Genomic DNA, 14736 nt, shown 5'->3' with positions numbered 1-14736 from the left:
AGAATTAGCATTTTATCAGTATTACTTAGGAGAAGTTTGGAGCAGGAAAATAAATGCAAATTTCATAGATCTTGCAGTATTCTTAGGAGGCTAAAACACAATAAAACATAACATTCCACATGTTACCAAATATTAAAGAAACTAGTAGCATTAAAAGGAAATGAACAAGGAAAGTGTAAGAGGAGGGTAGAAACAAGGTATAACATAATACATGTAAGAAAACTGGGTTGAGACTTTGAACTTCAGTGTATTTGCCTTGTATTGGTTTGCAGCTGCACAGTTATCTCATTCTTCCAGACAAAGTTATCAGTTTTTTTAAGCTACAGTGCTTAGGTTTTCGTTGTTTTTTGTTTGTTTGTTTGTTTGGGTTTGGTTTGTGTGTTTTTTGTTTTTTATAAAGCTATACTTAAAAAAGAAAGAGCTAAATGATGCACCTCATGGCCTACAGAAAATTTTGGTCAGTATAATCTCCCCTTTGTGATTTGTTTCGATTTTCAGTATGTTTAAACATTTAAATCAAATTTAAACAATAAAATAATATTAGATCATAGAAAAAGAAATTGGACAATACTTCTTAAGATACTTCTTTGCTGGTATTCAGTAAAGAATTGAGAAGTACTCATCTGTTTTGCTATGTTTTTCTAAAGATGTCACAGTGCTCAGTTGTATTAATAGTCACTTTGAATACACCCAAAGAGAAAAATAAGAAAAGGAATAAAAATATAATTTTAAAGGCGCACCTTATAAACCTGTTGAAAAGGAAGACTGTACTACGGATGACACGTGCCGTGCGGGATTCTTCATGCTGAGATCTGGACAATGTTAAACCGTCATCCATGTGACCTTCATGGTGCATTATTGCCTGCAAAACAAAAATAAGCCATCACTGCAAAATTAATCTTGATTCACAAATAAGAAGTATGAAAACTCACATAGTAAGTCAGGGAAGGAAATGAAGAAGTCATATAAAAAAAGTCGGAGATTTAATTGAAAACAGATAATCTGTATTTTACTTCCTTGTGTTCAAAGACACACTTGTACAGAGCCAGCAGATCCAGAACCATAATAATCCCAAAGCCACAGCTTCTGTTAACAATATACTTTATAAATATATGTGTGCCCGTGTTTATATATATATTTATACATATGCAAGCATTTACATATACATAAATACATTCATATATATATACATATATATAAAAATCAAAAGACTAAAAGGGTTGGTTTGTGGGGTTGTTTTGTTCACCTTAAAAACTTTTCCTTTACACAGAAGCGGATCCCTCAAGGTCAGACAAGATATTAAAAAAAAAAAAAGATGGCATTCTTTACTAGCCCAACAATGTTACCGGCTTCTTTTCTGACTATGCCTCAAGTCAGAAACTAGAATTATTTTAAACAATAACTATATAAATTAATATTATAAATTATATGTATATAAAACAATGTATCCTAAATGTATATTATTTTTATATAAAATATTTAAAGAATACATAAATGTAGGTGTGTGTAGATAGATTATACACACAAATTATATATATATATATATATATATATATATATATAAAGTTATAAGGCATAAACTTCTAAGTACACCAGATGTTACTCCAGCTTTATGCTTCTGGCGTGTAGAACAGTCATGGAAAATACTACAGGGTGGATAAACACTACATTATCTCTGGTAAGAATTGTAACGTCTCCTTATTTTACTTTCATAAAAGAATGCAAAAACATATTTTTCCTTGCTGAGAAATTTTCCTGAAAGTTGAACATTTACAATAAACACTAGGACTAACGTAGCTTCTGGAAGATGTATATACGTATGGGAGAATCTTTATCCTGCCTTATTATCCTAAGATAATACTAATCTGCTTGATCATGGTTGGTATTTGGGACTTGAAACCAATGTTGAGCATTCTAGCACAGAAGGTAATATACTCAGAACATGAAAAGTAAAGACTTTAAATTAAATGTCCCCTCATTCCAAACTGCAGCACACTGAAGAAAGAAATATTAACATATAATGCAGGCTATTACTGTATTTAGTTTTCCATCAATTGTATCCAGATTTATCAATGTTTGTGGGTTAATATCTATTGGCAAGTAGATATGTAGATGTTCAACTTTCAGTTTGGGAAATAAGTATATCACACGAATTTGACTTTCAGTATGCAACCGAAAAGCCTTTACACTGAAACAACAAAATGCTTAAAATATTTTAAAACTAGAAATTAGCTGTTTCCTGTAGTTTTCTTCACTTTCCCTCTCTGCCTTCTCAGACTGTGATTGAATGAAATGCATTCCTATTTACAGTCTTACCTTGCGCTGCACAGAACCCATTCTTACAGACTTTGCATCAGCAGACTGGTACGTGAGCCATAGGCCCGTGTCTACATGTTGTATGAAGCACATTGAATCTCCATATTTAATCTCAGGTGCCCCCATTCCATCCACCTCTTTTCTTGTCCCTATGTCCAACTTTTCCTGAATGAGGAAAAAAAATATTTGAGAACAATTACTGACGTTAATTTTTGCATCAAATATTGAATACTTGGCAGTTTTCAAGTATAGGATCTATAAGATTATGTAAGAGTTTTCTTCAGTGAAACAATTAAAAATTGGTGAAAGTGTAACATCTAGTTACATATTTAGGGAAAAGATGGGGATACAGATGCCATTTGCATAAAAACGTGGCTCATTATACTAGGAGAGTGCATTCATTTCACCTGCCTGGGAAAGAACTTGTATCATAATTGACAGTCCATGTCATTATTGAGACATTACCGAGCTTACAAAACAACAACAAATACATTGAATTCTCTAGCTGAATCAAGCACTAAACTCCAGCAGGTTTTTCTCCTCCTTTTCTCTTCTTTTCTTTTCTCTTTTTCCTTCATACTGGGAAAGATGAACATCTCCCTGCAATTTATCTCCAGCTGTCACAGAAAGACTGTCTTTAGCCTGCCACTGTGTATTAGCCTATTACTGCCTAACAATAGGTTCAGTATTTCCTGAGAAAAGAAAACCATTTCACACTGGTCTGTTGACATGCTGTAAAAGAAGAATGTCATGCCCATGCATCAATCCAACTGATGTCCTATAGAGATGGCAGGTATTTCAGAAGTATCTAGCTCTTACAAGAACCAAATGCTTTCCCACACACATCAGTTTATAAGACAAACATCCTATGCATCCAGGTTCATGGCAGAACTCTTTAATCTCTCCCAAAGCACATGGCTCAACTTGATATAAAACTTGTCTGCCTGGTCTAGTTGTAAAAACCACAGGTAAGTATGGACAAAAAATGCATTGCAAAGGATCTATAGCAACTTCTTAACATTAAGAAGGGCATTAATGTAGCTATTCCCAAAACTTCTCAGGGGGTTTTGACCTTCACTGCAGGCTGGGTCTACCCATTCCTGAGGCTGTAACACCAGCTCCAGTTTAATCAAAAATCTTCTCCATTGAGTGTAACCAAAAACCTTGGTTAGCTCTGATTCACGTGATCGAGTCATTGATGTAAAAACTACTCACAATTCTTATGGGAGAAAGGGAATACATCATAATTGTTGCAGCTGAAACCGAGACCACAGGAATAGTGCAGTTGCTGTTTCATTCACCCTTTCACAGGTTCAACAGAGCAGAGAGGCTTACTGGTGCAATAACTGCAGTATTCTGCTTCTATAATTGCTCACCCACTCCCAGACAAGAAGCTGCTTAATTTTAATTTTAAAAAAGAGTATTTACACCATACACATGTACTATGAAAATCTGGGGAGACAGCTTCACCATAAAATATGACAGAGACTGGGTTTTTGAAAGGAAAACACGACAAGCTCTAATTTATTAAAGGAATTAATAAATACATATATATTTATTAAAACAAAATAGTTTTCATAATAAATAGTTTTCATGCTACAATTAAGAATGCATTTTGAAGAAAAGAAAAACAAGATAAATTAATATTCAGGTGGAACTTATAATTTTTCATAACTAAGCTCCCAGAGATAATATGTTCATCAATTCAGATTATTAAACTGTTCTAGGATACATATGTTAATTTCACTATCTTGTAAACATCTCACCTCCTGCTTAAAGTCTTATTAAAATCCTGTTCATTGATAGATGGTAATAATTGATTTATTAGTAAATCTGATGCCAATTAGCAAGTTACTATGTGCTTCTATTTAATTATTAATTCATTATTTTGTTCACATTTTCTCCAAATGTTGTATTAAATTGTTTCAAGAGCAAGCACAAGTAACCTTAACAAGTAACAAGTAAAAGCAGCTGGAAACTGAAAAGCTACTTATAGTAGGACATTGCACACAAATAATGATGTAGGAAAAAAAAATAAATTAGGTCCTGCTATCACATGAAAAAGGGACAGCTTGATTTCAGGTCCAGTGTTTTGAATCATCTTCATAACTAGAAGGTAACGTGAGCCTGTGTGAAAATGCTGTGTTTCTACACCTTAAGATTATTATTTTTTCTAATGTCTTCTCACAACCAACTTCTTAAGATGTGATGATGTGAATTCACAAATTATCTCATAAAACACCGTCAACATTATTAGGGATTCTTAATTTTTAAAGAATATTCTGTACTTCCTTATATCTAGTAAGTATAACAGAAATTGAAGGGGTTTGATATTGCAACATTCATTCCACGTTAAATTTATTCATGTTAAAATTATTTAGAAAAGAAATTGCAGTGCCAACAATTTGCCAAACAAAATCCCTGTCCTCGCTTATACAAGTACACCGACAACTCTGCATATAAAGTTTAGAGCCATGAGTGAGCCCCTTCAGTCACATTCAGTTGAGCTCTTTCCTGCAAGATAAAGAGTACAGCCAGGAAAGGATATGGTAAAAGAGGGATTAAATGTAGGTGAGAAAATGGAAAGCTAGTGGATTGTGTAGGGACAGCAGGCATCAGAGCAATCTTTTGGGAGCCTCAAGACATTCAGCTATTGTGGGGAGTGAACAGAAACCATAAGTGCTTATATATGAGAAGATTTGAGTGGAGTACTGGGTTCATGCCAATAAACAGCAGGTATTTGAGAAAGTATATATAATGAATCCATCTAGCTATCTACTTTTAAAAAGTTCATCAGTGAAAATCAGGATCTAAAAAAAAAACAAAAAGGCTGAAATAACAATGTTATCATTTAATAATTGAATATTGGTACGGACCTCGCATGGTGCATGTTTCCAGCCCACTACACTCTTACTATGACCTGTCATTACAAAAGCACCTCAGACCATCAACTTTTTATACACAAATAAAGATCAAAAGCCTTCTTACACTGAAATATAAACAGAAGCAATTGTTATTAGCAACAGTCTGCAAACTGCCTCAGTGATGCAAAGCAGTAAGAATACACTGGAAATGAACAGATTTATCGAACAACGTGCCAGATTTTCTCCAGAAGGACATGCTTGTTATAAACATCATTTTTATTTCATGCATACAAGAATACAGGCCAATCCCCCCACATTTTTGTGGGCGAAATGGGCAAAATCATTTTACATGATTTTATCTTAATGTCAAACAAAATTATTCTATTAAGCCTAGCCTTAAATGTGTTGTTTTGCTCTAATATTTCTCTATAATTCCTTTCAATTTTCAGAAAAGGACTCAAGAGATTAAGGCTTGTCCTTTCAATTTTATCTTTTGTCATCTGACCCAACCTATACCTTCTGTGGCACACTTTCAGGACTGACTGACATTCTAGCAGATCTCACTGACTGGAAAGAGCAAATTCATGACCACTTTTTAAGCTGACATTAATATATTTCCTATGTTTTTTTGTTTTTTTTTTTTTTTTTTTTTTTTTACAAAGAAACAGGTGATGACATAAAAATACAAGCCATAGATCTTTTCAAAAACTTATTTATCTCATTCAGCTGAAAGGATGACGGAGAGGAAAAGTGGATTGTATATATAAACATTTTTCAATTAGGTAAAGTGCCCTATTTCAGTGCAAAAGTGATATTAAACTAATAATTTTTTTAATCAAATAAAACCATCAGTATTTAGCAAATACAAAAGAAATAAATCTACAGAACATAATCACTGCAAACTTGAATCTGCAAAACAACTATATGTTTGGGGCAATAAATTGGAGAAATCTGTGGGTATCGCATGCTCTGTAAAGACAGACAGAAGCAAAAAAAATACTCCAAATTTCAATTGCATGAATGCCTAATTTAATTCTCATATAATGATAATTATTAGAGTAACAATGAGGGCATAAAACACAATTCACAGAAAAAAAAAAGAGAAGAAACTTAGCTCTTCAAAATATCCTTGTCTTCTGAGTGCTCTTTGTCTTGTGATATCTTTAAGCTTTCATATTTCTTTATTTTGCCGAATTTAAAGAATTTTAACTTGTAAGAAGTTTCTGATCTACTTATTTTTTAACTTCTACATCAGAATGTTGTATTTTGGGGAGGAAAAAAAAAAAAGAGAGAGAGAGATGTGTATGTGTGTGTTCACATATGTTACTTTGAGTACCTGAGAAAAGTATTCTGCTCTGGATATGACATTACTAAAAACTTGAGCTTTCTGGTTCTCTCCCACTTAATTTTTAAATGCAGCACTGGCAAACTACTGTGTTTAGTATGATGCGTAAGTCTCCTGCAAATAATACAGTTAAAAATAACAATAAATGTTGACAATTTACATTTCTTCTGAATCTTCAGATTTAGAAGGGATACATTGTCAGTATTTTCTCTGCAAACGTGAAAGCTGCTTTTCAAATGGCAATTGAAATTATCATCTTCTAGTTATTCTTTTATCTTTTTCTAGTTATTAATTATACTCAGTTCTTTTTTTAATCAGTGAAAAGAGATTGGAATTATTACCAGATATGATTATGCTGCATTGATTCCATACCTTGGAAGAACGAAAACAGAACGCCGTAGATTTTACATCTGCTTTCTCTTTGTCTGTAAGAAGAAGACTCTTGTCATCCAGGAGACTTAAATATTTTCCTGTTGTTATATGTCTTAATCTGAATGGCTGTCCCCATCTTATGTGGCTGCCACTCCACCTAAGAAAGTTCAGAAGAAATGTTTTGTTTTTTAAAACAAGATACAGAATTTAACTCTTGAGAAGGATATTCTAAAGCACATTACTAAATAGTCAGTAAAAGTGTAAAATTACACGTCGGATTATCAGCAAGAAAATGACTACTTTGTAGCCACCTCTCATAAAACCACTCTAAAAACTATAAATGATCTTAACCTCTTCCTTTGCACAGGCTGCCTTAGTTCAGACTGAATTCCTCCTGGGAGAAGATACAGACAGCCTGAAGAAGACCTGCTGTACTCCAGGAGCTTAGATCACTCAGTTCTCTCTCCAGCATTTCATTTACCAGCAGACAGATTAGTTCACACTCCCAGAGCACACTCCCAACAGTCAGCACACTTTATTTAATGATTGTGCAGGTAACCTATCTAATCTGCTAAAAATAAGTTTTTAAAATGATCAAACAAAGACTGGCCCAGATTCTCTATTTCCTATAGGCAGAAATGAAGGAAGAAAGGTAAAGATTTTCCATCTAAGCTCCCTGAGAACTGAAGTTGAAATACAAAGTGTGTTTTTTTAACTTGTTGCCTTGAACTGAGCCCCCCAAAACTCTGATCTTCTGATTAACTGTTGAAGAGAAATCCATGTAGGTATTGCTATGGATTGCATTTCACTAGGCCTGTCCAGAAGGGTTCTCAGATTTTCTTTAGGTTGGGAAATTGCTACAATTAGGATGTTTTTCTAGTTCATCACAACACTTTCTTCATTGACATATCTTCAAAAGTTCACATTTCAGATGTATGTTAACACTGCTTATATAGGTACTTGTATGGGTTTAATTCATTTTCATTTTCCCTCACACATATATTAAACCACTTACTTATTTAACGCAAATATCCATTTGTTTAAGCATCTCTCTTAACTGTTGGTCATACTATATGCCAAGTATGCAAAATTGATTTGGCAGACATCTTGAAAGTGGCACAATTTTTCAAATGCAGGAGCCATATCTGGCTTCTGTTTTGTAATAAGATTTATTACATTTCAATATTAAAATTCTAAACCTTTTATTTATCATTTTGAAACAGGCCAAAAGAATGAAGTTTTTTTCCCCTTTACTATCTTGTTTTGTAAATGAAATATTCTCTTCAGTTGAGGAGGGAAGACTTTTGGGGAGACAGGAAATGCAGAACCTTTGCATCTTAGAAATGTGTTTCTTTTTTCCCCCACCTTCTGCACAGCAAAGTTAGTACACTCTATAAAAGTACATCTACAGATTGGTGTTCTAGCACAATTTCTTCTGCCTTTCAACTAAGTAAAATGTCAAGTCATGAACCTCAGCTACTGTATTGTTGTGTCTGGAAAAAAAAACATCAGTTCTCCTCCTTTCATATCATGGGCCATGTTGAGGAGCTACCTTTTCTCTAGTCTGACTCAGTTTGGACCCAATAGCTGTGGACCCGAAAAAAAAGAAAATAATAAATGTACTGCAATTGAGCCATGCTCCTAGTTCATGTCTGTACAACAGGAAAAAGAACAATTTGTGTGCGCTTAGAACAAAAGCCTTCTGAGCAGCAAGATTCTGGTCAAACCATTTCTGACTAATTATATTCCTTTTCTGCAACATGAGAATACACATTCCTGTCACTTTACAGGAAAGCAAGCCCTGCTACATGATAGTATCTGGTGTTCCATGGTAGGCCATCCAGGAGGCAAGCATGAATGCACATGCAGACTGCCTTGGCAATTTTTGCAATGGTTCTTGACTATAAGGGAGAGAGTTCAGAAACAATGATTCCTGCAAAATCATATCAAATTAACAGAATCAATATTATATTTGACTGTCATTTCAGGAAGGACTCGTACTGATGGAAGGCTTCAGGTAGGGATATATGAATAGTCATGTGCCTGCAGTTTGGCAGTGAACGTATACAGCCATTTGAATACTATACGAGAAAATATGTAGGTGATAGACTTGGAGTGAATGTTATTCTTGGGACTTGTTTTATATATATAAATATTTTCTGGGAAGAAAGTTATGTTCTAGAAAGAAAGATTACTGCTACCACTGCTTAATCATTATTCCTGTTCCTCTCACAATTTCTCTCAGTTACGTGTTAAAATATTTATACACTTCAGAAGTTTTTATACAGTGCCTGTCAAACTGAAACACATGACAGTCTTAATAGAAACCTGCAATTTCTCAAATTCCCACATTCTTCTGGCACCACTGTTTACTAGAGAAGTACTTGCTATAAGGAAACTAAAAAACCAGAAATCTTTCTACAATTTCACTCCTGTCACTTAAGGACTCTCAGGGCCAATTTTAGTTCAAAGCAAAAATGTCACTGCCCTAGCAATGATGTTTACAGCATGCCATTAAATAAAATGCACACAGAATAGCATCCTTAGAGCATAACCTTCTCCTAAGCTGCCCTGATTTAGTCTCTAAAAGCAATCGGTAGTGATGAGAAATTTCACAAACACATACTATAATAAAATTTCAGTAAAAGTTTACAGTGCATTTTTAATTATTACCATTATAAATAAATTTTTAGAAAGCACTACTCCTTTCTATCATTCCAGCACTCTTGCAAAGTAGTTTTTGTTGGTTTTTTTGTTTGGTTGTTTTGTTTGTGTTTTTTTTTTTTTTTTTTGTAAATTTTTGCCTTGCAGACATTCAAATGGCCTAAACAAGTTAGAGGTGGCACATGTATATTATATAATTAGAACTGGTTTTCTTTAGAATGTCATATACTTCTATAAAAACAGAAAATTGTGAGATCACTGATAGCTATAGCAACTTAAAATAAAATTTAAAAAAAAAAACAGCTTGTGTAGTGGAAAAGCTGCAATATAAACACACACTTTCTATGGTAAGTTAATTTTTTGTGAAAGTGATATACCGCTTTTTGAGGAAGATTTAGTACTATCAATCCAGTTTCACAGCTATCAATAGGATTTTATAGGAACACACTTACTGTACTAAAAGCACCCTGTTGAACTGACTTCTTTTCTGAGGGAGGTTTTACTTACGCAACTCTTAGAGTCTCTAATCGCCAAAGAGAACGTGCGTGAATTGACACAGCACCACCTTCGTAATGGACAGTTCTGAAAACCAAGCAAAGGCACATACTAAATGTTCAGCTTTTTTTGTAAAAAATCGTTGTATTTGCTTTACAATTTAACTACATCTCTCATCTTAAGGCATCCAAGACAATTACTGCAATTGTCACATTCTCAAGTTTATCATATACAAAATCAGGTCTTATCAATTAAGCCTTCAGACGTAGTTCCTCAAACAGTTTTTATTTCAGTTGTCTTCACTATCCACTATTGTGATACCCATAAAAATGAGATTTATATGGTGTTCTCTTAGACATCTTTCTTACAGTTGTTTTTTTTAAGGATAGTGATTGCAGGAAAAGACAAACAAAAAGATAATTACAATATTTATAGCTTCTAAAAGAAAAAAATTATCAAAAAATAAGGATTTGTGATCACTGTATACAGTTTACATGAAAGGCAGCATTTTCTAAGAACTTACACTGTCAAAATAACTATACAATTTATTACACTGAATTATGAAGAACCACCTGTTTGGTGTTATATTTGATTATCTTATCATAGCACCCAAGGTTTCACAAGCACAGTCTTCACACATCTCACAAGTTAACAGCTTCCTATTTCCAAATTTTGATATATAACTACCCCTCTAGTTCTTCACATATATCCAGAAATCTGAGTGTTTTTTAAAAAAACAGTGAACCTAAAAAAAATAGTTATTTTTTCCATTATTCTAAGCATAGATATACAATACATATTAGATCCATTCAGATCCACAAAATGGATCACCAAAAGCACTGCATTAGGTAACTTGGCTTCTCTTTAGAGCGAGCACTGAGGAGTCTGGTGGATATTAAGCACTGGTGCTCCAAATTTAGGCAGCCATTCTTTGTACTGCTGCCTGCCTGCACCTTTATTGCTACCCTAAACCACTGCCAGAATTTTAAAACCTAGGCCTTTACTTTGGGAAAATGAAAAAAGGATTAACATATGCAAAGGAATGCTGTCACTATGCTTATCAGATCAAGCATGCAAGGAAACACTTGTAAGTGTATGGCCCAGTTCTACAAATCCTGGAAGAGTTTAAGGATCAAGTAAACATTGTGATCTTCAACCAGGATAGGACACTGCCAAAAACAGACAGAGGCTTAACTTTAGAGAATATCAATGCTGAGATTTGGGGCATTTCTCATTGTTTGTTAGAAAGATGTTTTTTTAATAGTCAGGCACCTACTTAGGAACATAATAGGATTTAGCTTCCAAAGCCCTCGTGTGGATGTAATCCAGAGGCATTGGTTGCTTAGTACAGAGAAAAAAAAACACTGAAAGACATCATTCAAAACCAAAATAGTAAGTTAGAGTATACTCCTCTGTATAGCCAAAATACAAAATAAATATTCCTCACTACAGAATCATTCACACTGAATATTCATGAGTCATGCATAAATATAACCATTAGCATGTTCCATGTATGAAGAAAGCGTTCTAGATGCATATATAAATATGTTCAAAATCTTCCCCTGGATTTCATAGACAGTATTTTCTCCACTTATCTTAGTCATTTGCTGCAGTGGTTATCTGCTAATAGCAGCTGACAAATATTAGTAAGCCTCTCATATTTCTCTCACAGAAGGGAACAAAACTCAAAGTCAATCTTATCTTTTATTGAAATTGACCTTCACTAGTACAGTAAAATGCAAATGATAATCTTGTATTCAGCTGCTTCGCTATTCAGACACTCTCTTCTCTGCTGACATTTGTTTAAATTTTTGTTCTGCAACTAACAGACTGGGTTGGTTTTGTAAAATCAAAATAATAACTAGATCAGATATCACCCAGTTGTTTATGATTACATCCTGGCTTATGTCTATATGAACCTCACTGACAAAAATGCATTCAGAATTCTTGCACTCGTACTACAGGATTTTACAATTTTATTCAGCAGTTTTCCAGTCACTAAATATACAAGAAATCAGGTGGAAGCAAAGGCTTAAGTTAATCAGAGTATTTCATTTTGAAGTTGATACCTTGTTACTTTTCAGGGATTAAAGTTTTTCTCACATTGGAAACAGAAGCTGTCACCACTTTCTCCAAGTACTTTTTTGAAGTGAGCTTTGGATTATACATAGCAGTGGGATCACTGTAATTTAAAACATCTAAAAAACCTCCCGTTGTGAACTTAAAAGAATGGTTTCTTATGGATGAAGCAGTTTTCTTTTATGTGACTGTCCATTCATTATTTTCTCTGTTCTTTCAAAGGGTAGTTATCCGTCTTGGAATGGTCATGTAAAACAACAAAAAAAAAAAAAGGGAGACACATAAGGGAAGAAATCCTAAATACAAGCTTGCAATTTGTTTACCAAAGAGAAGGAAAATAAATAAAAATAAAACACAAGCTACCAAAAAAAACAGATCCTGGGATTGTCTCTTATATCCATATGAATAAAGGGATACAGTAGCAACATGGCGTGCTACAGCAATCTAGAGAAGGACCAAAAAAGCGGTAGGGCTATGGATCAAGGGATCTACAAGGAAGTAAAAGCAAAAGCCCAAAGACTGGGATCAAGGATGGAGCTCCAAGACTTCTTATAAGCAAGACAAAAAATACATCCTCAAAAAAAAAAAAAAAAAAAAAAAAAACACTCCCTATCACAAAGCACTAAAATCTAGCAATTTAGCCTTTAGCTAGGTATTGTTTCCTTTATGGAAAATGTGGAAGTTAGGTTTGAGTGAAAGATCTCATCTTCTAGTCACCTTGCCATGTTGCCCAACAGCAGCTGAGTAAACTCATAACCTAGAAACCTTCATACCTTTTTATTTTGTCTAAGAAATCTAAGGTTCACTTCTTACTCCTTTCATTGAAATGAACACAGTAAACTGCTCTGAGAATGCTCAAATCAACTTCCTTAGCAATGCTTCTGTATAAAAACGTTATTTGATAGGATGCACCTAATTTCTGTTTACTCTAGACAACAGCTCTGGGCTGAAAAGGAAGTATGATTTATAACATTTTAATCCTTTCTGAAACTGGCAGTATTAAGCCATAGATACTGATATTACTAGTCAAATGAGACATTGCTTCTAATGACATGTGAATAACCAAAAAAAAAAAATTCTCTTTGACAATCACAGTAATCAGAGACTCACAATGATATGTTGGAGAAAATAAAATGTCAGGTTGCAAAGTGCACAGAAGATGCACGCACATGTCTTGCCAAACAGTAGAGAAGGCCTGTGAACTACAAAAGCTTAGTATGAAATTATAAATAATGTAAATGCATGAGGAAAGGAAAAATAAAAGCAGAAAAACAGAGGACAACAAGAGCTACAATGAGTCAATCTTCCCCTAGAAGGCTCAAGATGATTTGTACCTTCTTAGCCACACCCATAACACTAATACTTAATATTTTTTTCCTCTTCTTTCCAAAATACTTTATTTCCTCAATCTACATTTATGGACTAAGGATAATAACCACTTTTTTTTTTTTAGTGAAAATATCTAAAAGAAATTGAGAATCTTTGAGCATGTTCAGTTCATATTTACTATAAACTTTAACCTAGCCAAATTGTTGGCCTATGACTGTATATTAAACTTAAAGCACCAATTTCTTCCTGGATATGTCGTTAATCCATTTAATCCCCCTTAACGTCAAGAGTCACAGGAGCAGGATCTCGCCAAGTGCCTCGTAGGGCCATGATCGGAGCTGCAATTACTGCACCATGGACAGCGCACACTGGGCAGGACAAGCACACCAGGACCAACTCCTTGAGATACCAGCCAACTCAATCGGGGAAGAATTGTTCATTCCATTGAGATTACAAATACACAAGCAAAGGCTCAAAATAATAATTTGCAAAGGGTACCAAAAGAAAAAGTGCCACCATTTCTGCAGGAAAAAAAAAGCCAATGAAAGCAAAAACTATCCAGCAGACTGAAGTCACTTGAAACAATTATATACAATCTCCCCCACCCCCCAGAAAAAGAAGCATTAAAAACGGTTAAGAAATTTCTCATGTTCAAAACAGGAGGAGAAGAGTGGAAAAGACTATATAGTAGTTTGGTTTCAAGAAACAAAAAATTCACAACAAGGAAATCCTTGGGGTCTGCCTCAATCCCCAGATGCGATTCACACACCACTTTTATCAGACCAAATGATGGGAGCCAGGCCACAAATTATGAGGAAAGAAAAGAAGTCAAGATAAATACAGGCTCCCAGCTAATGTGCTGTCATAGAATTATCCCCTGGCTTTGAAGATAAACAGCATCAAAGTAATGGGCAGGAACACCAAGCTGATTATACCATGTTTTCACTTGCATATCTACAACTATATCGATTTTTTAATCTACCTAGAAATGTTTCTGAAATCTGAATTGAAGAGCTACAGAAACAACACTGCAAAGTTGAGGTCTAGCTTGCTATGGAAGACTAATGCATTTTAAATAATAAAAACACAATTTAAAGATTCTACACACAAGGCTTTAAGCACTGTCCTTAAACAAGCAACATACCTAATTAGAATTAGAACATGCAGCAAACCGTATTTAATTCAGTGAAATTGTACATACTTAACCTTATGCTTGTTCTCTTTTTGTACTTCATCAGGGTCAGAATTAATGAAAACTGCCGGGGTCATGCC

At 34.2% G+C, this 14736-nt stretch overlaps 1 protein-coding gene across 1 annotated transcript in view; it reads right to left on the bottom strand.

Moving 5' to 3' along the window:
* The window catches only part of RYR2 (ryanodine receptor 2), a 314450-nt gene that overhangs the window by 216798 nt on the left and 82916 nt on the right, over positions 1-14736 (bottom strand). Inside the window, exons 11-14 of the mRNA XM_050709825.1 lie at positions 10069-10143; positions 6898-7054; positions 2317-2481; positions 741-862 (exon numbers count right to left, since the gene is read on the bottom strand). Coding sequence (XP_050565782.1) covers positions 741-862; positions 2317-2481; positions 6898-7054; positions 10069-10143 — 519 coding nt within the window. The remainder of the gene's footprint in view (positions 1-740; positions 863-2316; positions 2482-6897; positions 7055-10068; positions 10144-14736) is intronic.

Source organism: Cygnus atratus, chromosome 3 (genome assembly GCF_013377495.2).
Source record: "Cygnus atratus isolate AKBS03 ecotype Queensland, Australia chromosome 3, CAtr_DNAZoo_HiC_assembly, whole genome shotgun sequence".
Lineage (NCBI taxonomy): Eukaryota > Metazoa > Chordata > Aves > Anseriformes > Anatidae > Cygnus > Cygnus atratus.
The sequence above is the reverse complement of the archived record's forward strand: the minus strand, read 5'-3'. Positions and strand labels throughout refer to the sequence as shown.